Source organism: Pyxicephalus adspersus, chromosome 1, assembly GCF_032062135.1.
Source record: "Pyxicephalus adspersus chromosome 1, UCB_Pads_2.0, whole genome shotgun sequence".
Lineage (NCBI taxonomy): Eukaryota > Metazoa > Chordata > Amphibia > Anura > Pyxicephalidae > Pyxicephalus > Pyxicephalus adspersus.
Window position 1 is genome coordinate 122,774,618 of NC_092858.1, and position 26,811 is coordinate 122,801,428.

The 26,811-nt window shown below is 40.6% G+C and overlaps 1 protein-coding gene across 1 annotated transcript in view; it reads left to right on the top strand.

Annotated features, from left to right (window-relative positions):
- The first annotated feature begins 22,144 nt into the window (after positions 1–22,144).
- LRIG2 (leucine rich repeats and immunoglobulin like domains 2) overlaps positions 22,145–26,811 on the top strand; it is a 41,497-nt gene continuing 36,830 nt past the window's right edge. The window contains exon 1 of the mRNA XM_072425864.1: positions 22,145–22,426. Within this exon, the coding sequence (XP_072281965.1) occupies positions 22,248–22,426 (179 nt within the window). The 5' untranslated portion in view covers positions 22,145–22,247. The remainder of the gene's footprint in view (positions 22,427–26,811) is intronic.

Here is a 26,811-nt window from a genome sequence, read left to right on the forward strand (position 1 = left end):
GCATCCGAGCTTGGGGTCCGAGAATTTTGTCTCAGCACTGGTAAAGTCCTGAACAATTACACCCCTGTGTCTTCTTTACCAGAAAATTTTCTCGAGCAGAGAAGAATTATGATATTGGGAATCGAGAACTCTTGACAATTAAGTTAGCCTTTGAGGAATGGAGACAATGGTTGGAAAGGGCAGAGCATCCAGTGACTGTATTTACAGACCACAAAAATCTGGAGGGAGCCAAAAGAATAAATTCCTGACAAGCACGTTGGGCTTTTTTTTTTTCACGTTTTAATTTTACTATTACATACAGACCTGGGTCCAAAACTGTTAGAGTGGGTGTTAAATTGCGCAATTTCCCTGAAGCAGGCTCCCGCACAGATTTTTTGCCCGAATCTATCCTTCCCTCTCACTGTGTGCTAAGGGTGTTGTCTACCAGTCACCGCCTCCATGATTTAACTGTCTTTTTAGAGCCTCACCATTCCGACCCACCTCCAGGCAAACCCTCGGGTCGGTTATATGTGCCACTGCCTCTATGCCAGGGCCTCCAACAGTTTCATGAATCCAAGGTTACTTGACACCCAGGAGAGAAAAGGACATTAGGGCTACTGGAGCATTTGTAATGGCTTGCACCACCACGTGTGCTCGTAGTAAGACTCCTTGCTTAGCCCCAGTAGGGACCCTTCAGGCACTGCCTGTTCCTGACAAACCCTGGTCTCTTATAGCAATGGATTTCATAAAAGTGCTACCGGTGTCCAGAGGATGCACTGTGGTTTGAGTGGTGGTGGACCGCTTTAGTAAAATGGCACACTTTGTACCCCTTCATAAATTGCCCATGGCTAAGGAATTATCACAACTATTCATTGAGAATATTTTCTGTTTGCATGGTATCCCAGACAATGTAGTCTCTGATAGAGGTGTGCAGTTGGTATCCCAATTCTGGCGTTCGTTCTGCGCATTTAGGCATTTTCTTTCTTTCTTCTCAGGTTTCCATCCTAAAACTAATGGCCAGATTGAGAGGACTAATCAATCTTTAGAGCATTACCTCCGCTGCTTTGTTTCAGGTTGTCAGGAGGAATGGGCGAACTATCTCCCATTTGCGGAAATAGCCTTTAACAACTCTGTACATTCCTTTACCAAAATGTCTCCATTTCAATGTCTTGGTGGGCAGAATTGAAATTTTCTTCTCTTTCTGGTCCCCCCTCTGACATGTCTTTGTTGGAGGACTGGCTCACCCACATGACTACAATTTGGTCAGCAGTTAACAATTTGCAGATCGACAATAATCCAAAAAGCAAGAATTTGCTCCAGGGGATCTAGTTTGGGTTTCCACCCAGAATTTTGACCTTCGCTAGCTCTCCGCCAAGCTTGGACCGAAATGTTTTGGTCCATACCCTATTGCTAAGAAAATAAATGACTTATTTGAGTGACTTATAGGGTAACCCTGCTTTGCTCTGTTAGGAATGTAGACTCCTTCCATGTCTCGTTATTAAAATCAGCCCCCCTAGTGGATGTGGAAGGTGAGCCTGAGTATGAGGTTAAAAAAAATTCTGGATTTCCATTAGGTACAAAATTCTCTCCAGTATTTAATAGATCTCTCTGTTTCCAGTAATCTGTGCCTGTTATAGCGTTTGCTGGGCATACCTGTGCTAGAGTTATTTTGAGTGTTCTCTGTTGCTTACTATTGCCTGTTCCCAATTTTCCATTTGAACTCTGCCTGGACCTACCTTTGCCTATGACCCCCACTCTGCCTCGTTCCATTGTACCTCGCTTGGTGGACTGATCTCTTGTGTTTTGACTCGGCTTGTTTCTGGATTCCCTGATATTTTCTGTACAGTGTATTTGTCGGCTCCTGGTCAGCTGCTTGCCTATTTCCAGACACCATTCTTGCACACCAAGTCCTGGGGTCAACCAAGCGCTGGGAGATGCAACCAGTGTCCCGAGGCTGAGCAGGGGGGACTAATGTCTGGAGAATACTGGTACTGACCAGAGCCTTACACCACTAAAATTACAATTAATTCCAAAAAAATTATTTTTACTCTCTTGCTCAGTCCCCAATAGCCATGTAATATATCTGTACAGTTTTTATTTCTTTTTATTTCTTTGGTTTTAGAAACCATACAGGAAACTAATATTGCTATAGATCTGATCCCAACAAAAGATGTCTTTTCACAATCTTAACAATGAATGTTTTCCATCAATGTGTATTTTAACAATAATGTTTTTCTGAAGATCAATGATAACACATCATAACTTTCTAACTTGTGAACTAGTTAAATCCTGCAAATAGCAAGGGCACACAGAAAAGGACACCTCTCCTTTTGCTTTTAAATATTGCATTTTTGCTCTTAAATCTTGATTCCTCTTATTAGAAAATCATTGCATTGGTGGAATGTAGCTGCATACATACCTCAAGAAAATGAAGAAAAATATTTCAGCTTTTTTGGAGTTTGCATAATCTTATGTATTTTTACATCCTACAGTACATTCATTTTTAAGATATATATTTTTCCCCTGAGTGTGAACTGCTGTTGTAATTTCTGTTGGAATTGATTTTTTGGGGAGTTAAAGATGGCATAGTCTTGATAAGATGCCTTCTCCAATATTCTTGTTTGAAAAGCTGATATTAGTTAAGCAATGAATTATGAATCTCAGGGTTTAGTATGCACAGACACATATCTTTCAGTAAGATGTTCAGCACTAAGAAAGAGTTATAAATATTTATTTGGCATATTTTAAGACTCCTTCCAACTTTTAATGTAGCAAAGCTTTTTCCTTAGGTCAGATGTTATTAAATAAGTAATGCCTTAATGTGTGAATCATGTGATGTTATCTGGAAACTTGTTAACACCAGAATTTCCTATGGAGGATGTGTAATCTATTGCACATGGGATACCCACTGTAGCAAATTGAGGAAATCTGTGAGATCAGAGTGGTCAGTATATTCCAAACACAACTCAAAGAAACATTCATAAGTGGTTATTTATTAACAGCAAAAGAATTCAGGAACAGGTCTCCCTTAGCTTTTGTTGGCATTTTCCCTGCTCACAAAATGAGGATTTTGAATGTGACCATGTGCAAGCAGGAATGAGTGTGGCATGTCCACTATTGGAATCAATAGGTGAATATCTGATGCAGTCAATAAGCCCTGAAAAGTAATTGTACAGTTCATTTTGAGGTCTAGATGCTTGTATTGTTTAAGTATGGAAATTCAGATAGACAGACATTATCCAGCAAACTTGGCTGGCAAACTTACATCATAGCTCCTTACATCAATTTCCTTTGTGCTGAGAGACCGTGCTATTAACTGAAAAATCCAGAAAAATAACTTTTCTACCATCATGGTGTTTATTTTACATAGACCTCTGCTAAATGTCGACTCAGTAGTTACATGGCAGTTTAGCAAGTTATGCTATTACAGGGTTGTTCCTTCTGTGCCAACAATGTGCCTGCACCAGCACAGGCACAATACAAAGGTATGTTTTTTTGGGCTGTCAAAAACCAAAGCATCAAAATTACAAAGTTTGGTAGAAAAATGTTTGGCAAACTAGCTCGACATAGGGAGAGAGAGACAAAGAACAAGTTTTTGGTATGCCCGGCATTCAATGTTAAAACAGAAGAGAAGTTTTTCTGTGATCGGGCTAAGCTATAAGAGCAGCAGAGAGATCTGTCCCTTTTTTCCCTGCACTGATACATCTGCTGACTCTAACTGGTCACTGGTTACAAAGAATGACAGATACCTGTCACCGACAGAATGACGGACACCTCTGCTCCTGATTTCCAAGTATAGATCTTTTGCAGCCCCTGTAATCACATCACAGGGGCTAAGAGGAGGGATTACGCAGTACAGGGGTAAGGTAATTTAAAAACAGGACCAAATTGTAATACAAAAATGAAGGGGAGGGAGGTTTGAGAATACTTTAAGGTTCTGACTCAAGTTAGGTTATGATCCTTCTCCTGACCCCACAGGGGGCGGGGTATGGGTGTACATGCGTGTCCACTCCCAAAAAAAGCAAGGGCACGGCGTTCCTGCCCCACTACACTCTTGTTTGTTAGCAATTTTTTTCAATCCTGGACCAGATCCATTCCAGATTTTTTGGATCACCCAGGTTCACTGATAAAAGTATATCCTCTTCAGTCTTGAAGAGCTTCTATAAATCAGGCCCCATACTACTAGTATTCAGGAGATTACCGCCACTGAAAATGTTATTACAGAAGGTGTTTGGAGAGTCAACTGTATCTTAACTCTTGGAATACTATTTAAAGGTTTGGGAATATGTAGAACCTTCATAGACATTTTATATTTATGCTGATAGTTCACTTTTAGAATTAATAAAAAACTCTTGACCCCTGATGTTTATTTTAAAGCACCAACACCAAGTAATCACCTCTTATATTTTATCTACTATTGTCACATAAGTACTATGGCATGTTCACAGGTCTTCAGCCATCCTGATTGGCTAGGCGAGGATGACATAACTTCAATGCATGCAAGAGTATATTCAATCCCAGCGGCAGCAGAGGAAGCCAGGGTGTGCCAGTTTTTTGGGGTTTTTTTTACCGCGTTTGGCCAGGTGTGTAAGAACATCGCCTGCCCCTGGCTAATCACTCATTTTCAAAGCTTTAAACAATAGCTTGCTTGATTAGGTAGAGAACTCATTGTGAGCTGTAAAAAGTATTGTATACATTATACATGGCGAGAATAGAAGCAGACACTTACACAGTATGCTTTTGATTGTATCTCTTTTCATGGCAGCTTTTAATTTTATCTCATGGCAGCAATTTTGTTTGACTGTATCTACCCTGACCTTTAATAAGTTCAGCTATAACTACAAAAGAAAAATCATGCAGAGCAAACAATCAACACATGCAATGGACTCAGTATGTAACTTTTTAACATTCTATAACCTAAATTTTGACAATTATCATGTACCTGTTAGGAAAGATTGTTGTTTTACAATGCATGCTGTGTAGAAAGCAGGGACAGAAAAATAATCCAAGTCTTTGTGCACATGTCACTATTACTTCATTGATATCGCTGCTGGTCTTGAATAAACACTTAAGGAATGTATAAAAAAGACCCAGATTACAAGCTAAAGTCAAGAACTTGATTTTCATCACAGCTGTAGTACAATTCAGTAAATAATACAGTTTACTTTGATTTCATTCCAAATTGTAGTTAATTATGACGAAATAAATGTATGAATAAAAAGATTGCTTTAACAGTAGATGTGTAGGTGTATGTCAAGGCAAAAAAATTACCTATACAGTACATTTCTGTAATAAATGCACATTTGCTTGTTTTTTACTGCAAGGCAAGAAAATACCTTTTGATCTGCCAAAAATGCACTTTGGACTAAGAGTTGTCAGCTCTGCCCAGTTTTCTCTTCACAGATAACTTAGACCCACCTACTTTCCCTTCTCCACAACATATAGGGGCCTGATTTATGCTGATTTAAAGCTGTCCAAGACTGGAGAAGATGGACCATAATTGATGAGTCTGGATGATCCAGCTAACAAGGAATAGATTTCTTAAAATCATTTACTGTTATGTGGGAAATGTTTCAATCCTAGACCAAATCCATTCCAGGTTTGCTGGATCATCCGGGTTTACCTATGATAGGCTACATACACACGTGCAATAATTGACGTTAGAAAGCAAACGATTAAAGACCGATCAACAATGTTTCACAATTTTTTTGAACGATTGTATTGTGCACAACTCTGTACATGCTGAAACGAGACAATCGTTCAAATATAATCCACCAATAGTGTACACAAACTAGATACGATCGATTGAACTATGCAGGAAGTGACAGGAGAAAGTGTATCACAGTACAATCCACGATCACTGAACGACCATACACACAATAGATAGCGAACAATCGTCGCCCAATAAGATCCGCCAGGGCGGTCGTTCATTTTCAGCGACATTCCTCCTTCATTGGCCTCGTTGGCCAGTCATTGTACACTTTTTTTGTTAACAATTATCAGAAAATCAGTCATTAGTCGTTCATTTCCATTGATAAATATTGCACGTGTGTACGTAGCTATAGTCTATCATCTCTAGTCTTAATAAATCAGTCCCATAGCAAAGTCATTCCGTAGTCCCAAAGAAGCAACTGGGAGGGAGTGAGGCTAATGCTTTGCCTTTAAACAACACAGGAAATTAGTGTTGGACACAGGCCAACTCTGTATTTCTGAAATCATTGAAAAGTGAGGCTTGCAGCTTTAAAGATAAGTGTAGGGCCTGCATGACAGGGTACACAGCCCAGGAGAAGTAAGGGAATTGGTTAGGATTTCAGAGGGGTGGCTAGTTAGAAAATTAAAAGGGGGCTGTATCGGGAGTGGGAGGCCTATTTGTAGGATAAAAAAAGTTTAGCGAGGACACAGGTTAGAGTGATGGAGGCTGCAGGAGAGGTTAGCTGAGGTGGGGGGGGGGGGCTGCTGCTAAAATAGAGCTAAAATAGAGTGTCTGTGGCCTCGGAGGCGTAGGCCTCACGTGCGCCTGAGCCCAGAGCACTTTCAAAGAGCTCAGCTCCAGCATGGAAGCCCCAGAAGGAACCCTTCTAGTCTGCCTGTTGGTTCTGCTAATGACCAGGTAGGGTCTAGACTAGGGAGGAATCTCCCACTTCGGCGGAGCTCATTGCTCCCAGGCAGCCGCAGCCCCGTTTACCGCATGGTGAGGCCTGGAGAGGGCAGGCTGCATCTGAAGCTGGGGCCTCGCGTTTTGCTAGGCTCTGGCGGAGGAGTGCTACCAATGTGGGTGCTGTGGCTGACAGGGGGCCGCATCCCCAGCGTCCACCGGAAGTAACACGTCTGCGTCAGAGAATCAGAAAGCTCCCCACTCAGAAGCGGAGCTTTCATTATTGAAAAATGGAGAGCTGGTGGGCTGGGCACTGGATGCAGTGCAGGGCCCAGGAGGATCCGTGGCAGGTCCAGGATCAGCAGGACTGCCAGGTAGGCTGGGTTTGGGTCCGTGGGGAGGGTGGGGAGTAGGGGGCAATGCAGATATGTTGTTTGATAATGTTTGTGGGGATGTTGGTGCTTTAGGAGGGTGAAAGGGGGGAGATGCGGGGAGGGTATGAGACAGGGGTTATGAAAAAGGTTTGCAGGGGCCAGTGGAGAAAAGGGAGGGTAGGGGGTGGGGCCGAGGGGGTGGGTGGAGTGACTGAAGTATTGGGTGGTCTTAGGGAGGTGGTAAAAAATTTGGAAGGTTGTGGAGGGGATCAAAGGGGGGGTCCTGTATGATCATAGGGAGGCGGTGGGGGAGGGAAGGGGGGTTGTCAGGGGTTGGGGTGCTTCGGGCAGGAGGGGGGGCTGGGTTGAGGACAGAGTGGCGGAGAAGCGTCAGCATCGGTGGACAGAAGGGAGGTAAATGACAATGCAAGTGGAGAGGTTTATGTATGCTTTGAGGGACCACTAGAAGTGCACTTAAGAGAGAAGGTAAGAGAAAAAATTTGGAGAGGTGAATGTGCGGAGGTTTTATCGTTGCTGCCACTGGTGAGACAGGTGAGCACGCAGTCTTTTCAGAGTGGGGCCGATAGGCCGCAGGCAAGAGGGTCACTGGTCAACAAGGAAAAGGGGTCTTCTTGCTTTTTAATGAAGGGGGATGCAAGTTTGGTGGTGGGTGTATATTTAAGCATGAGTGTTCAGGGTGTGGTGAAGTCCACGGACTGTCGTGTTGCTTTAACCCAGGGGGGTAGGGGCGGTAGGAAAGAGGGATTACCCAGATGAGGGTAGAAAGGATGCGCCCCTTTTTAAGTAGATACCCAGACAGGGAAGCAGTGTGGGTGCTGGAGGAGGGGTTTGAAGAAAGATTTTGAATCCAATGTGGAGGGATGCAGTCAGCAGGGATACAGTGGAATTTAAAATCTGCATTGCGGCATCCTGCAGTGCTGGCGGAGAAGTTAGCAAAGTAGGTAAGATTGGGCTGAATGAGTGGGTCATTTCAGGACCCTCATTGGAGGGTTTGGTGGTATCTCCCTTTGGGGATTGTACCTAAGAAAGAACAGAGTAAGTTTAGGATGAACCATCATTTATCGTTCCCGCCGGGGGGGATCGGTAAATGGTGGTATCGACCCGGATCTTTGTGGCTTAAATGTCTTTTGGCGCAGCTATTTGATGAGTCCGCCGTTATGGGTCTGGGTCGCTGCTGGCAAAAGCAGACATTAAGGCTGCTTTCAAGTTGTTGCTGGTTCATGCGGAGACTTTGGGGCTCTTGGGGATTCAGTGGGAAGGGCAGTATTTTGTTGATCGTTGCCATCTTTTGGGATGTTCGATTTTGTGTGCTTTATTTGAAAAATGTAGCACATTCCTTCAGTAGGTGGTGAGGATGGTGGCGGCGGTGGAGTCGGTCATTCATTATTTGGATGACTTTTTGTTGATTGGTCCTCCAGGCAGCTCCGTTTACAGGGTGTTGCTGGCCACTCTGCAGCATATGGCGGAGCATTTTGGAGTGCCTTTGGCAGGCCGAAAAACCGTAAGGGACAGCAACTGCTTTAGTTTTCCTGGTGATTGAATTGGATACTGTGGCAATGGAGAGTAGGTTGCCGCAGGATAAACTGGTTGCTTTGCAGGAGGTTAGGGCAGCATGTGGCAGGCATAAAATGAGGTTGGGGGAAGTTGAATCGTTGTTAGGTAAGTTGAACTTTGTTTGCCTGGTGATGTGACAGGTAAGGATCTTCTGTAGACGGTTGGCGGCTATGGCTGGAGTTACAGCGTCTCTTCACTTTATTTGGCTGAAGAGGGTTAAGGGAGGATTTCATGGGTATGGAAGCGGTTCTTGGATGAGTTCAATGGGAGGGCTTTATGGTTGGATGGTCCAGTGGATTCATTTGATTTAGAACCGTTTACAGATGCGGTGGGAGCGTCTGGTGTTGGGGCCTTTTTTGGTGGTAAGTGGTGTCCAGAGGTATGGCTGCAGGAGTGGGTGATGGCCGGTTTGGAACAGAATTTGGTAGCTTTGGAACTCTTATCAATTGTGGTGGCAGTAGAATTGTGGGTGGTGGAACTGGCGAATAAGAAAGTTTGTTTTTACTGCAACAATTTGGGGGTGGTTCAGGCTATTAATGGATTTTTGGTGTCTTCAGTACCAGTGGTATGGTTGCTCTGACATTTAGTTTTGAGGTGTTTGCGATTTATTAAATTGATTTTTGCTAGGCACATTCTGGGAGTGTGTAATGTGGTGGCCGACGCGTAGTCTCATTGGCAGTGGGACAGGTTTCGAGAGCTGGCACCGGAGGCAGAGCAGCATGGTTGCCCTTGTCCCAACAGTTTGTGGAGGATCGCGATGGGATCCTTGGAGGTTTGATTGCGTGGTCGGTGAGTGCAGCAACATGGAAAGCTTATTCTGGGGTGTGGAGAGAATAGGCAGTTCTGAGGGAGTGAACTAGGCATGTTTTGGTGGAGGGTTATGGGCACCTGTTGTATTATTGGTTGGCACTAGATTTTGCGGTGGTCAGTAGAAAATTGGCGGAGATGGCTTTTTGGTGTAAGTTGTATGGGTTGAGAGATGTGACGAAGGATTTTGTAATGCGGCAGGCAGTGAAAGGGTACAAGAGCGACAAGCGGGCATTGGATAGGAGAAGGCTGGTGTCTTTTCAGCTTTTTTACAGGTTCTTTGTGGGCTTAGGGGAGGTGTGTACAGGAGACTATGTTTTATTTAGAACAGCGTTTGTAATGGCATTCTTTGGGACAATGAGGATAAGTGAGTTGGTGAGCCCCTCCAGGTGGTATCCTTTATGAGGATGTAGTTTTGACTACTTCAGGTGAGTTTAGTGATCCTGTGGTAAACTATGAAACAAAGGGGGAGGGGTTTCACTGTGTTGTTGTTTTGTCTAGAAGGGTCGGGGATCTGTCCAGATCAGGTGGTGAAGTTGATGAGTTGGCGAACGCGGGGTGAGGCCCCTGTTGCTTTTTCACGAGGATGGTAAGTTTTTTTTCATAATTTCAGTTTTTGGGAGTTTTTACACATTGTCCACGGGAATTAGGAATGAGGACTCAAGGTTATTTTTCCCATTCCTTTCATGGGTACCTCGGTGCCGCTACTGAGGCGGCTAGGTGGGGGTTGGGGGGGAGGCGATTAGACATATCGGGAAAATGTCATATTTTAGACCTCATTTGCTGTAAGGTTGGAGAATATTGCTAGGAGGGTTCTTTTGGTTGTTGGGACGGACAGAGGGTTCATTTTGTTTTTATTTATTGTTTTTCGTAGGTGGTCCAGCTTGCTTGGTATGGGTCGTCGGGCATTCCTATGTCTGGTGGGGTGCTAGAAGAGTGGAAGTGAGGCCATATGGTCGACAGCTGAGCCTGTCTTGGGAAGATGTGATGCTTCGATGGATTGGTGTGCCCAGAATGCTGGGGAGAAGGGTGGTGCCAGAGATTCGAAGGTTTGCGGTTCAGGATAGACCTTTGGGGTGGGTGGTGATCCATGCTAATCCAAGGTAACGATCCATGGTAATGATCTGGGAAAACGTTCTATGAGGTAATTGATAAGGGATGTAAAGAAATATTTTCTTCAGTTGAGAGTGGAGTTTCCAGGTTTAGTTATAGTTTGGTCAGATATAGTGGCCAGGACAAGTTGGAGGGGAGCGCGTTCTTATGGTGGAATAATAAAGCCAGAATCAAAGTTAATAAGGAGGTGGGTCCTTTTTGGCCCGGAACTGTGGTATAGTGGTGCAGCACAGAGAGCTGGAGGAGAGAACATGGATGTTTCTGAGAAGTGATGGGGTTCACTTGAATGCCATCGAATATGTGGTTCCTGGTCTTGCAAGATGGGGTTCAGCGAGCACTTTGAGTGTGGTGAGGTGCACAGGTGTGAAGTGTCTCACCTGTGCTTTGTGGCGGTTGGGGTCTGAGAAGGCAAGGGTCTTGTGGGAAAAATGGATAAAGTTGGTATGGGGGGATTATCTTATGGTGGAGTTCCCCTGTAATTTTATTATGGTAATGGCCCCCTGAGGCAATGATAGGCGGCTAGGAGCTTGGTGTGGGTGTTGGAAAGAAGGAAAACTGGTGGTGGTACGGACCTTGCCTTATCAGACTTGCAGCCTGGTTGTTGGAGTTGGGAGTTGATAAGGGTTTGCAAAAAATTAAGTTAAAGTTGAATTCTGTGAATTTTGATAATGTGAGAAAGATGGTAAGTTATTCATGTTATTTATGTATGTTATTTATAATGTTGGAGTTAATTGGTTAATGGTATATTTAAATGATATTTATTAAAATGTGTTTTATAAAAAAAGGCTACATGCCAGCCAATTTTATGTCCAAATCTGGTGTCGCTTGAATTACTGGGTAAGAGGAGAAAAAGTTGGTTGGCAAGTGGGGGGAGGGGTGAAGGTTTTTGGTTTAAAGTTTTTGAAGGGGTAGGGCAAAGAAGGGTCTGGGTTGCCCTGGTCAAGTATTTTTACTATTATTGAAATAGATATAACAAATGATTTTATTAGTACAATAAACAAAATAAAGGGTGCAAAAAGAAGTTCATTGTTAGAATTTATATAACATTTAACTGTGGCAAATGCATGCCCTTACAAATAATTTTGGATTTGTAAACAAGTATTTATTTTGCAACATCAAAACAGCTGAAAACCACTGGGCCTGACGCACAAACATATTTTGAAGCATGCATTATATATTAGAATGCACTTGTATTGGATCACTTACAATCATTTTAATGGCTCTGTATATTTTTATACTTTTAGAGTATCAAATGTAATTTAGACTGCTAAAAAAAATCTACTGTAATAAACATATTCACAATGCCAGCTACTACAGTAAATAGTATTAGATTACCCACCCTCAAAAAAGACAACAAAACAGCTTAGCTGCTACTCCTTATACAATATAATTTTAATATAACTATATAATAAACACAATTACATAAAACACATACATAAATATAAAATAAATAAAAGTCTACACTTATATAACTCTTCATTATATATTCTATTTCCTTAAACATCAATACCTTTTTTTTCACCACCAATGCCAAGAGGAATATTATCAATAATAAATTTGATCCATACAGTTGATCTATAACTGATTTAGACCTGATATTCATATTATGGAAATATCATAAATGTGGGTTACATAGACAGCTGGTAGTCGACCCAGACTGCCAAAGAGGATCACCAATCCCCACCGTAACCAGTCTTGGAAGAAGACTAGGGAAAGATTTGGGGAACAAGTGATGGCAGACAGTAAAATGGGGCTTTGAGTGTTTTTTTAACCTCCCTAGAGGTAACCCTAACTGTGGGCTAGAAAAAAAGTTGCTAAAAGTGGTAACCCCGAGTCACACTCAGGGTAGGTAAACCTATGGGAAGTAATAGTAAATACAGCCTCACCTGATCCGCTGGCGTCCCATGCCGTCCAGCGCCGCGATCTTCGTCTTCTTTCTTCTTCCTGCTTTTGTATCCGATGAGTCACCAGGGAGTTCCCGGTGATGTTGGTACGTGTGTACATTGCCGGCGGGGCAGGGTGGGAAATTCAAAATCTATTTGTATTGCATTCAATACAAAATAACTGTATTGAATGCAATACATTGGATTTATATGTGTAAAAGCAGTAGATTGTTTTCAAGAACATTTATTTTACATTATATATAATAGTATGAGTATAATGTGTATTTTTTTTAATTTAAAAAAGTTTAAATTTTTTTTTTTTAAATATATAGATTTTTTTAATTTATTCAATGTATTGTTTTTACATGATTTTGTGTTTCAAACTTTATTATACTCATACTATTATATTATACTGTAAAATAAATTTTCATGAAAAACAACGTACCGCTTTTAGACATATAAAACCAGAAAGAAATGAACTGCTAGGGAGGTTGATTTGTAATAGGTGGAAGTGGAGTTCATTGAGGGAATTGCTTTTAACCAGATAGTTGAGATGGGTTTAAAGCAGAACTAAAGCCAGAATTACTCACCTATCCCTGTTCCATAGCAGAGCGTTGCCATCTTCCATCTTCTTAACTTCCATTTTCATTGGCCAAGCCAGGATGACACAACTAGTTCATTCATTTCTGGCACAAGAAAGGAAAGCCAGGAATGCAGATTGCTCTGGCAACCAATGCTGGGCTGCTCATGCGCAGCTCAGCAAATTTTGACATCTGGGCGGTGGTGACCTTACAGGTAGTATTACTGATGTATTACTGATCTAGACCAAAAATTATGTAAGTAAGTGTCAGAAAAATATCAGTTTCTTATTGGCTTAGAAGGCCAAAAAAATATTAAACAGCCAGTCACTAACATTTTCAGTCAATAATAACAATCTAAAAAAGAGTTCCTTCTTTTTTTTTGAAAAAGGATAATAGACTTCAAAACTTACAAACTACAGATTGCAGAGTTGGTCCAGCAATACTCTGAGCTACTATGAACAACAGACTTCATCTTTGATAAATGTTGTTTAACATCACAGCATCTGCAGGCAACCTATTGTTAATGACGATATAATTGCAGGGTTCAGCTGCCTGGGATACTGACCCTAAAACCTTCAGCTAATAGATTCCTACACTCCTGGGACATGATAGAGGAGCAAATGGAAATGCATTTCAAATACATTTCTAAATTAAGAAGATCATATACATTTTTATTGAAATTCCTAAAATTGTAAAATAGATATTATTTCATAAATATTAAACCTTTAAGAAAGCGCAATTACAACAATTGACTAAATGACAGTAAACAAGCAGTGTTTTATATGCTGACCCTGTTGCATGAAATAAATTGTTTATTTTTTAAAGTTCAGTAGGCTTTAAATCGTTAAGAGGATAAGGCTTCACACAGCCATTTACTTCCCAATACAATCCTTAGGAAGTAAAGTACTTTTCGGTTGGTAAAATAGAATCTGGTATCAAGGATTATTCTCCTATGCTTGTCAGTGCAGTATATCCATATACCACACTGCTCTTATCTCTGCTCCCAAAAGGCTCGCTAAAACCTGCTTATCATTAGCTGCTGTGAATTGAAAATCTAAAATTAATGAGCTCCATATTCCTGACATGAGTCCCAGTAGATTGTCATCCATCTGGAGCTCACATTGCTCGTCTTCCTCTTTTTTTTTCTTTAATAAAACCAAAGTATGCTGGAGAATCAGTATGTATCTTGATAGCCTTGCTCAGCTTTGTCCAGGATTAAATAAGGATCCTCATCCTTGGGAAAGAAGCTCTTCTTTAGAAGATGACCTACTTTGAAAGCATTTTGAATCCAATTCATGATACAGAAATAGCTATCCTTATTTGTTTATTTTTTAACCTATTACATCTAAGTCAAGATGAAGGGCATAATCATCAACTTAAATATCTTCTTTATGTTATTATTAACATTTTTCATAGTAATCCTATGTTTTTTTACTTTGTTTTTGCCCTTGATTGCCCTGTACAAGAGTGGTGGCTATGGACACAAAGATGTATTCAAATTTTGTACTTTCAAATGAATCAGAGAGGATAAAATATTTGGAGGCTCTTGCACTTCCTCTAAATCTGTAACTCTAAATTAAAACATCAGAGCTACAGTAAAGGACTAAGTGCCTTATAGCGGATCTCTTTGTCTGAACTAAAACATAATAGTTATATTTGTTGCTGAGCCTCCATGTTTATGAGAATTGAAATCCAATGAATGAAAAGGGGCTAAGGGCAATCAGCCTGAGTAAGCAAAGTCAGTAGAGGAGCCATACAGTACAACTATATGAGACTTAAAGTAGGCGGGAATACAGGTTTAATATTCTAAAAAAACTAGCATTTAAAGAATAAATCATCAAGCTGCAACAATTGTTAGATAGTCAAAACAAATAGGCACGTAAGTGATAATATTTATAATTGTTGTAAATGCTGAATAAGTCATAGTATAGTAACTTTAGTCTTATGTATCCAAAATCATTACGCAAATGGTTATATGATCACCTTAGTTAAAAAAAAAACTATTACATTTCCTAGAGTTCCCGAGAATATCAAACACGGGCATTTTAAAGTTTTCTATTAGGAAGGCAAGGATACCACCTCATAGATTCTCTGTCTGGTTATTTCTAACTCTCTTTAAGATAAATTGCAGAGGCAGTTCCCATATGTATGGCCAAATTGTGATATCAAATAGCTTCATATTAATTTAACACCTCCTTCAATTTAAATTACATGGCTTTGCTTTCATCTCTCTCTTTGGAGTAACAAATCCTGGCACAATCTGAAATTTAATGGTAAGGAAGATTGGCTTCTTTTAAAATGTTAGCCCTTCATAAAATCGTTTATATTTTCTGCATTTTACCTATCCTGGGTGCTTTTGTTTTTTTTAAGGAACTGATGCAGTAAATCAATGCTTATATTTGGAAGCAGTTGCCCAAGTGTATCTTCATATACTATGATAAAGCCTTGAAATGTCTGCAGTGTCAACACTTCTTACACACGTATTTCCTTTCTTTCAGATCGTGTCTGGCTCTGCTGTTTCTCGTCGTAAGTGCCTAAACAACCCTGATTAATTTTGTTGCATTTTGTGGCAGTTTCACCGTTCCCAGTCAAAGGGCGAACAAAAATCAGCACATTTGTATAGCAAACCTATTTGGCCTATTTCAAAGTTAAACTTTGATCAAGATAAGTCTTGGGCACCTCAAAAGGTGTGCAGGTGTCGAGTTTATGGATGTGTACAAAGGGAACACGTGATCAGATGCCATTTGGTATACCTATGGTTTGGCGAGAGCCAGGAGATCATTTCAGTGACTGTTACTTTTGTATAGTGAAAACTTCAGGATATAACAAGAAAAATAAATGTAACATAGAGTATCCTAGTCTACCATCGGCTATGCGCCCAGTGGCTCATTCAGATGAAATCCCAGTGACGGTTTTCGTTACACTACCCTCTCTTGAAGAACATGAATATGGTGATGAACTAGGTGACAACAATGATGAAAAGTTCGAAATTGAAGAGGACTCTATTCGTAAGGGATTTGATCAGCATGAGCTGAGTGATTTGGCACATGATTTGGGACTTTCAAAGAAGGTTTCAGAACTTCTAGCATCAAGACTGCGTGAGAAAAACTTACTTGAAAAAGGAATGAAGGTATCGTACTTTCGAACCAGAGAAATAGCATTTCTGCAGTACTTTAGAACTGACAGTGGCTTTGTGTATTGCCATAACATACCTGGTTTATTGGAGGAATTGAAAATTCCAATCTATAACTCAACTGAATGGCGACTATTCATTGATTGATTCATTCTTTGTGAAGAATATGCAGAATGCAGACAAAGAGAGTGATTGAGTTGTTGCAATATCACCAACACAATTGGGTCATCTATGTTGACCTTAAAATGGTATGGTTCCTTCTTGGTCAGAGACAAGAAGGATCCCTGTTATCTGTGCATGTGGGACAGCAGAGTATGTGAGAAGCATTGGGTGGAAAGGATTTGGCCTCCAAGATCTGCCCTAAAACCAGGTGATCCAAACATTCTATATGAGCCACTTGTTGATAGAAAGGATAATATATTCCCGCCTCTGCACATGAAACATGTGCAGCAGTTCATTAAACCTGAAGCAGTTCATTAAACATGAAGCAGTTCATTAAAGCTTTGCCAACTGAAGGAGACTGTTTCAAGTACCTCATTTTGGCATTTCCTAGCCTGTGATTTGAAAAAATTAAGGCCGGTGTGTTTGATGGTCCACAGATTTGGCAGCTCATCAAAGAAACACACGAGGAAACACATGAGCAAATAATTACACAGAAATTGTCCAGAAACTTTTGGAGAGCTACAAAATGCTTGGTTGCAATATGAGCATCAAGGTGCATTTTCTGCATAGCCATCTTTCCAACTTCCCGGAAAACCTTGATGCAGACAGTGATGAGCAAGGTGAACGATTCCACCAAGATTTGAAGGTCATGAAAGGACGGTATCTGGGTAGATTGGATGTACATATGATGGCTGACTATAGTTGGAGCATCCGGCGGGATTGTCCTAACACTGGACACTCCAGGAAAAGCTACAAGCCTAAATTTTTACCTTAACTGCTCACCTGAATGATTTTCAAATGTTTTACTGTAAAATAAAATGTCATAGAGATTAACAATAAATCCTTTGAATGAACAAAAGAAATTTAAATAAACAGTACATTCAAGGTATTTTTTCCTTATTTTTTCATTGTATGTAAAATGTGTATGTTTTTGACAAAAATGGATGTGATAGCAAAAAACTGGGGTCTTTTCTGGATTCACCACCCAAAAAAAATGCGTTCCCCATATTTCTCTCAGGTTCTACTTGTGATTTCTCAGCTGGTAAATTCCTGGGTCTGCACATGCACTGTGTTCATTATATGGGGGGGGGGCTATATTAGCAATTTAACATTTTATTTTATTAATTTTATATTCTGGTGGCAAACACAGGCATATATAAAACCACCCAAGTGAATTAAAACTGGAAAAACAATGTCCCGGTAGTTCACAAACCTATGGCAATACATATGGTTAAAGAGGACTTTCTACGAAAATAAAATGTTCACTTTACTGACAGCCACCAACCACCCACCCACCCAAAAACAAATGAAACTCTCCCCCAAAAACAAATGAAACTCTCCCCACAATCTAAAGCAGCACCTCATTCCAGTCCATTATTACTGCCTGCAGAAGCTTCTTTTTTAAATCTCCCATCACTTTCCAGATTCTGTTTCTGTGTCTGTTGACCCATATTACTGTTGTGTTATTTATTATTATATTATTATTATATTATGTTGTATGTTTCCATTAAGGTATGAAGCTGATGACTTATCACAACATATTATGTTCCAGTGTCTCTTACAATGCACTCCCTGCCATAGTGGAGACAACTCCCAATGCAATAATAAATAACACCTGATACTATATAAAAATGTATTTCTAAGCCTATTAGAAGGGGGTGATCAACAGCTGTACCATGACTTCTCAAATCAGGAAAAAAATAATATGAACTGTTAATTAATTCAGTAAGGGGAGAAATAATAGTTTATATATGACCCTACCCTTAGATTAGGATTAGCTCCCTATCTCCCTTCCCTCTTTTCAACTTCCTGGAAATGATCAGTTCTTTCTTTGCATCTTAACCTATTGAAACCTGATTACCTTTGCCTCCTCTTCAACTCATAGCAACACACAGTTATCACTGTTCTAAGCCACTAATCAGATCTAGTCTGGGCTGGCTTTGTTTGGTAACTCAACTAACTTTATGGGCTCAGGTAGTGTATCTCGTGTTGAAAGATGGCACAGTGTGTTTCTATTCAGTCACTGTCCACTCCAGCCTTAGCCAAATCTTGTGCCAGCTTCAGTTTCCATCCAGTTTGACTTGGTTCTTCTTCATACTATTAAGTACCTGCACCAGCCTGTAGGCAGTTTGTATCATTGCCAGATTCCAACAAGAATGTGTCATTGGTTATTGGTGTTTTGCATGTAAACTTTTGTTTCAGACTGGGAAAGATGACAAAGGTGACCCACCAAATGATAAAACAAACATTTAGGGATAAGGCTGTGGGTCACACTCAAGCCTACTAGTGGTTTATAAACAGCAGCCTTGTTACTCAAGGGAAATGAAGCTCAAGAGAAAAGTATTTGAGATGGAAGATGAGATTAGGAGGATAACACAGGATGCACTGAAGGAAATGACAGAAAATGAATTCCATGGATGCTTGCAAGCATTAAAATCAGTGACATGTACATCAATACAGCAGAAGACAATTTTAATGAAGATAAAACTTCAAGTATAAAAGTATCATTTTTTTAATTATTAAATTCCGGGAATTTATGGCTCATACCTGGTTATACATGCCACTTATCTCCAGTCTATGCACTGAGCGTTACGTTATATACTTCACACAGTTTATGCTGTGTTGTACTCCACACAGTCCCACATACAATCTATACTTCACACCAATTTACGACTAGCTACATACTCCACACATCTCAGCTCTGTACGCTAAGGTGTAGATGATATACTTCACAACTCTTCATTCTTCACACTGTGATGTACATTAATTATTACCTGCTGCTGTATGTGCAATGAGATGTACAGTTAGGTCCATTAATATTTGTACAGAGACAACTTTTTCTAATTTTGGTTCTGTACATTACCACAATTAATTTTAAATGAAACAACTCAGATGCAGAAGAAAACAGTGTTCAGATCAGGTGACTGACTTAGCCATTCAAGAATATTCCACTTCTTTGCTTTAATAGACTCCTGGGTTGCTTTGGCCGTATGTTTTGGGTCATTGTTCATCTGTATTATGAAATGCCTCCCAATCAATTTGCCCGCATTTAGCTGGATTTGAGCAGACAGTATGTCTCTGAACACCTCAGAATTCATTCGGCTGTTTCTGTCCTGTGTCACATCATCGATAATCACAAGTGTCCCAGTGCCACTGGCAGCCATACACACCCAAGCCATTACACTGATGATGTAGAATGCTTTGGATCATAAGCTGTTCCACTCCTTCTCCATACTTTTTTCTTGCCATCATTCTGGTAAAGGTTGATCTTGATAACAAAGGAATTGCCCACACCAGCCCATGAAATAGCCTTTGAGTCAATTGTCCAATTACATTTGAGCCCCTGAAATGAAGTGATTGTGTAAAAAAAGGCTTTAGTTCCTCACATTTTTATGTAATCTTTTTGTTCAACCCACTGAATTAAAGCTGAAACTCTGCAGATCAACTGCATCTGAGTTGTTTCATTTAAAATGAATTGTGGTAATGTACAAAACCAAATTAAAAAAAAAGTTGTCTCTATCCAAATATTTATAGTCCTAACTGTATATTATATACTCCACACCTCTCTGCTGTATGGTTACATACATACCTTACACTTTTGTTTCTGTACATTAAATGACCTGCATTACCTATTGCCCCCCTTCCTCACCTGATGGTGGATTGTATTATCAACTATCCTTAAAGCGGAAATTTAATTTTAAAAAATTTAACTTACCTTTACTTCTCTTGTCTTCCTTCTTCTTTCAAGGGCTCACCATTAGGGATGTGAATGCCTGCACAAGCCTCCAATCAGCTATGACCGCAGGTGGATTACTGAACTCATATGACCTTTTAATGGAGGATCTCCATTAAGAAGTCATGCGGGTTCAGTACGCCTGCGAACACGACCTCACGTCGAATCACAGGGCCGTTCTCGTTTACGTTTGGTAAGCAAGAAAGGCCCGTTTCGCCACAAGATTGGACTTAAAAATCTCACTCGGTCATCCACACTCACGATCCTGTCCAATGCCACCCTTGTGCAGGCACAAGAACGTGTGACATCAGTCTACCCCCAAATGTATATAATAGGAGTTCTGATCCCACTGTGCACGCATGAGATCAAGCACTTGTTTTTACATTAGAGGAAAGCACCCTGATGATGCATGCCCAAACCTGGCCATACCCAGAAGGAGCAGCCCACAGCTTCCAGGGATATGTGGTGAAAGTATCTCAGGAGTCTGAGGGTTTCCCCTTCAGTCTTTACTGCTGCTACAAGAAAAATAATAAAAAGACACACATTTTTCACATAGAATTTATATTGAATCAGTAGAAACGAGTGATGATCATTTGCTTCCTAAACATACTGTGGAGGCTCTTCTCAACCTTTAACCCTCCTAATGTACAGTTTCGAAATACAGGTAGTCCTTGGCTTACATATGAGATATGGACTGTAGGATTGTTCTTAAGTTGAATTTGTACTTAAGTAGGAACCGGTACATTATTTTAATAAATGCAATTTGGATAGATGTTTGTCTCAACATATTATTAGCAGCGTTGTGTCAGTTACTGGATAAAATCCCCACTGTGAGCTAATCACAAACAAAGAAAAAAAAGAGTTTGTCTTGGTCATTAAGGAGTTACAAGAGCTTGCAGAAGTGTTTAGCAAAAGATTTCTTCTGCAAGTCATGCAAACTGTCCCCCATCCAAGCCTCTGTCCTGCACACGAGGGAGCAGGTAAGCCCTGTTCATTTGTAGTTGTCCGTATGTTAGATGTTCTTAACTCGAGGACTACCTGTATCCAAATTGGTTCACTGATCACTGCAGCCAAAATGGTCCTGGGTTGGTGGTTGGCCAGGCCAAACACTGTTCAAATGAAGAATAAAATGTCTTGGTTTCTGTCTAATGAAAATATGAGAACAAAACCAATGGACTCCATGGACAGGTTCCAGAAAGTGTGGTCACCGTGGCTTGATTTTTACTTTACGGATGAGTTGACCACTCATTACTCCTGTTGTAACCGAGAAATGGGTGGTTATATTTTCTAGCACCTTGTTGAATTGAAAACTATCCATTCAAATCACTGCCATTTATTTTTATTGCTATTTTTTATTTAGGGGGTATAGTTATGGTAGTTTACTTTTTACTTAGTGTGCTTGCATTTATGCTTTTATAATTTTAATATATATGATCATTATTTTATAGATTGTCCATCTTCCCTATTCGCTCGGTTAAATCCTATGAAGTCACACATTAAAGTATATTGTGCTATGGTATACCATTCAAAATTCATAGGCGACTCAAAGGAACAGGTCAAGAAAAGTGGCCATGCATTTTTCCATTGCAGCGTAGCACATAACACCTTGAGGCATTACTGTGCATTGCGGTGTACATTGTGCTGTACTGTGCATTGCGGTGTACATTGTGCTGTACTGTGCGTTGTGGTGAACATTGTGCTGTACTGTGCATTGCAGTGTACATTGTGCTGTACTGTGCATTGCGGTGTACATTGTGCTGTACTGTGCGTTGTGGTGAACATTGTGCTGTACTGTGCATTGCAGTGTACATTGTACTGTATTGTGCGTTGCGGTGTACATTGTGCTGTACTGTGCATTGTGGTGTACAGTAACATTGTTTTGGTGCATTGCAGCAACATTTGCATTTGTTTAAAAAATAAGCCACAATGCACAAACATTGCATAGCACACCAATGCACAAAAAAATAAAATCTAGAAGAATAGAAGAATATTGTAACCTTCTTTTACAAGTAAGCATATAAAATCATAATTATTGCAGAAGTTTTCGTTTTCCCAGACATGACCGGTCCTCTTGAGCTCATGTTCTCCCAGTAACATTCTTCTGTTTACAATGCAGAACACTTCCGGTTCCTTGCAGACGCGTGAATTGTCCTGTGATCTGTGACGTCATCACGCTGTACGGCAGAGCGGAGTGTGAGCAGTAGGCGGTCCTACTACTAATCGGGGATCGGGTAGAGCGGGCCTAACCGGGGAGTGTTAGCTGTGTGACCGGGATTGTGTGAGGGCTCCGGGGTAGGAGCCACAGGGGGAACATGGCGGCCGCTTCATGGTTGGCTCCGGGGATCTTCCTGGCTGTGCTGCTGCTCGAGGCCGCGGCCTCCGATACGGCCTGCCCGGCTCCCTGTGTGTGCGAGGGCCGAATGCTGGACTGCAGCCGGAGAAGACTGGGCCGGCTTCCTGCAGCGCCCCTACCAGAGGGCATCACCAGCCTGTAAGTGATATATCGCTTCCCTGGTTTGTTACACAGGCCGAGCAATGTATACACACACAGGGCCAACAAGAGTGTGCAACATATATACACGATCACCAGAGGTGTGCAATATATATACATACAGGATCACCAGAGGTGTGCAATATATATATATATATATTATACACAGGATCACCAGGGGTGTGCAATATATATATATATATATATATATATATATATATAATATACTATACACATGATCATCAGGGATCCTAATCATATACACTGGGCTACCAGGGATGTGGGCTGCACACAGAATACCTGTGTCAGGTTTTATTTCCTGCCTGTGTCCTATTGTGAAGATTTACACTTCTGTTCTCATTCACCCTAAATAAGTGACTGGTGTATATCTCCTCATTGCATATTGTTGATATGATGGTTATGATCACACATGGACTTTCTGTGTAGATAACACATTAAGCTTGTTGTGGGGTCTCGCAAAGTACTCTGCCTTTTACAGTAGTTTTTAAAGAGGAACTAAACTTAAAAGTCCCCCTAAACACACAAAAATTCACTTACCTTTAATTCTGCAGGGCAGTTGATCGGTCTGGAGGTTTCTTCCATCAGGTCCTGCATCGTCCCAACACCCGTCTTCGTGCTGGCGCTCCAGGCGCCGCCATCTTTGCCTTATTTTCCGAGTTCTTCTTCCTACGTCACCCATCCCAGGCGCGGGATCGGGTGACGTAGATGGTAAAATGCTCCTTCTGCGCTTGCCTGAGATGCAGAAGGAGTACCCAACCCCTTCCAGGATGCATGACGTAGGTATCCTGGGAGGCTTTGCGCTCCCATTATTAGGAAGTGGTGCTACACCCTTTTTTTTTTGTGAGTTTAGATACGCTTTAAGGTTTATGTTTACCATTACTCTTTATAAAACATGCATTGATGTACCACATACCTAGGATCGATGCTTAATGTGGTAATTCTCGACCTTTGTAAGATGAGGGAACTCTTCTAATAACTTTAATGTCTTCAGGAACCCCTTTCTATAATTCATTTTCCCCAGATTTAGGAGTTTTTTAGTTTGGTGGTCAGTGGGAAGAATGGCAAGCATACAGATAGCTAAAAACATCATTGGTGTCACTTTAACTCACCTGAGAGATCTAAATTGCTGAAAGAACCCCCAACAACCTCTGGAGGAACCCTTTGGATTTCAGCGAACACTGGTTGAGAACCACTGACCTAATGGCAATGTCTAGGCAGTAGGGAAGTGTAAGGCCCTCTGTATAGATTTATTTGATATTTGTATCATCAGGGAATATTTACACCTCTATTTCATGATGATAATCACCATTACTGATAATTTCAAAATGTTGGGGTTGTCCTTAGAACAAGAGATGAAGACATATCTTTTATTGGGGCAACTTTGAATCATCTAAGGAGGGAGTTCTGAGATTTCACTAAATTTCTGGTTGCATCTCTGGGAAAAAGAACAATAAAGAAATCAAAGTTTTCATATTCTATTCAAAGTTAAAGAAGATATTCATATTATTGTTATTTTTACCTTGGCTGGTGTGGAAAGGTTGGAACTTTTGTTTAATATGCAACAGGGACACAGAAGGCAATAAATGTCTGATGGGTTTCTTGCCTTTTCCTACAAATGTATTTGTATTTTTATTTCTGTGTTTCTGAGTTGGTTTCGTGGAGTTTTCCAATCTTCCTGTCTAGTAAAAGTGTTGTCAGCAGAACAGGATGTGAGGAGAAAACTCTAATGGTTGCAATGTAAAACCTTCATTTCTTTATCTAAGACCAGGAAGAAAAAGTTCTGGCAGTACATAAAGAACACTGCAGGGGTGGTTTTACTTTTTCCCCAGAGTTCAGATTCAAGAATTTCTTTTGTTTGTATTTATTTATTTTGTGGTTAAAAAGTGTCCTGCATTTCTGTTCAGGTTTTTATGATTTGGAATGAAATAATCAGTAGAAGGAGAAGTGAAGGTATTTATCATGCATAGGAAATGAATATACAAACCACAAATGTTTAAGGTGAACTTTATTGTTAAATGTCCTATCAGAACAGTAATCTCTCCAGAATTTATTTTAAGCTGGGCGAGAAGAAGTTGTTGGTGGGTGGTGGTGGTCCCTGTACTGTCACCCAACTTTTTAGTAACAACCCAAAAACAGCCGGGTGGTTGTTGAAAAATGCTGGGTGGTGCACCTGGATAAAAGGGGCTGGGGAGAACACAGCAGAACCATGTCCTGGTATGATGTGCGGAAGTGCAAATACCATCCAATTACTTGGGGTGATTGCCATCCATAAAGTGATTCTGCAAAGAAACATATTGTGTAGGGGTTGGAGATGGAGTGCCCCTTACAGACTGGTGACATGAATGTGAAGCTAGGACTTTTCTTGCCCTGTGCTTTGGTCACTATAGTTGCAGGGCTTGGTCTACATGTATAAAGGGGTTTAGGTTTTTTTGTGGGGAGCCCATGTAGTTGTATACAGGTGGGGTGATGTACACTTGCATGGATCATCCATAGTCAGATAATTAAAAGCAATTGTTTACTGACTGTGTTCTGTGATGTAGTCAGGTTTCCTCCTATTTCTTTAAATATCCCTCTAAATCCCAAACCTGTTGTCCTCACCTATTGTAGACCTGTGCAGGAGCAGGCTTATGATGTTCATGTTTTCCAGTTAGATATTTAAAGTAGAGTCCTCATTATTGTCCAAGAAGGTCCATGATTGGAGATATGGCAAGTGGCCTTTCTGTAGAAATGAAAGGAGATTTTATTAGTCATGCTTGGCTTGAGCAGGAGGGAAAGCTTTTGACCCACACATAGGTACAAGGAACATAACTGGGTAAATGTTAGCTTAGTTAAAGAACTTTTTAAAAAAGTGCAGCCATCCTTTGGACTTCTCCACTAATGATGTTTCACGGTAGCCATCTGTACTCCACAATGATGGTGCTACTTACAGCCATTTGTCTTTGCTGTTTATTCTATATTATGGAAAATCCATTAGAAGAAAGTAACAGCACAATTTGGCTTTTGTAATGGGTGTGGAACTGGGAATTCTGCTAGGGACAGATTTGGTTCCCAAGGTATATGACACCAACATGTAATGTTTAAGTGAACGCTTTTACAGCTTCATTCTTTTCAGTTACTCCTCAAGCTGCAAGGCCAACAATTATTACTTATTCATCCTATACTGCTCTACTAAATATTCTATTTAGTTTTGGATGTTTGGTTCCAACATTAGTATTTTTTGAATATGAGCATCAAGGTGTAGGAAGCTGTGACCTTTATTCCCATTTTCATGTTTAAGTACATTAGACAAAATCCTGTGTCTTAGGCTAGGTATACATGTCAGATGATACTTGTCTGATTATCGCTTCAGGCTAGTATCGGAAGAGAATTTGGCGCGTGTACAGCAGCCATCTGACTTCGTTCATGGATCTGTTCTGGTGGATCCACAGACAACTGCAATGCAAGTGAAGGGAGAGAGCGCAGCAGGGTGCCCGCTTGCTTGTTCTTCCCTCACTTCTCTCCATAGAGCAGAACGGCACTTCATCTTTCAGTCTTGTGTTCAGTATTGTGTGAAATATCCCTTTCAATGACAAAAGTTCTAAATGGATGTGCAGCCTTAGAAAAATAGACTGACGGAAATGCATTTTAAACACCAAAAGAACATAGGCCCTAACCCATTATATTTGTTTTGAAAGGTGCATAGAACATTTTTTCTTATTGTACTTTTTTTTGTCTATGTTCATTTTATTCCAAAGTCATATTTCATCAGATTGAATCACCTATCAGTTCTTTATGTCTCTGGGGAACTTTGATGCTGAGCTTTCTGCTCTTGTATTAACAGTTCTGGCCACCTGCCCAGCCATAACAAAGAATTCTCACTCTCCCTGATGGATTTTCAATTTGTTTACATTATAATGCAGAAGGTGGTGAGAGAATCTTATTGCCTGGAACCTTCAGACATACAAGAAGATAGTCATTAACCTATCGGCATCCTTTTACTCTGTGTTGTGTCTTTAGGAGGGGAAGTGAAGGGAATAATACAGAGGGGACACAGCCTGAAACAAATGCTGAAATTATAACCATTGACTACCTTGCCCTAAAACAAAACTTCCAATAAAAATACACTTAGGAGTATATATTGGCCATAGAAAAATAAAAGTTGTATTTCATCTTACTAATTCCTAATTGTGGTGGCTTCATTAGTTTTCAGACTTCTGAATGCTCCAAAGTTATCAGCTTTTGTAGTTCTTTTCTGTGAACTATAGAACATCTCCACCTCATATAAAAGAGATGACCAGGTGTTTGTACTCCATACAATGCTATTAGTGTTATCGTTGTTGGATAAAATGTGTATTACAGATGAGATCACCAAATTAAAATTAAAG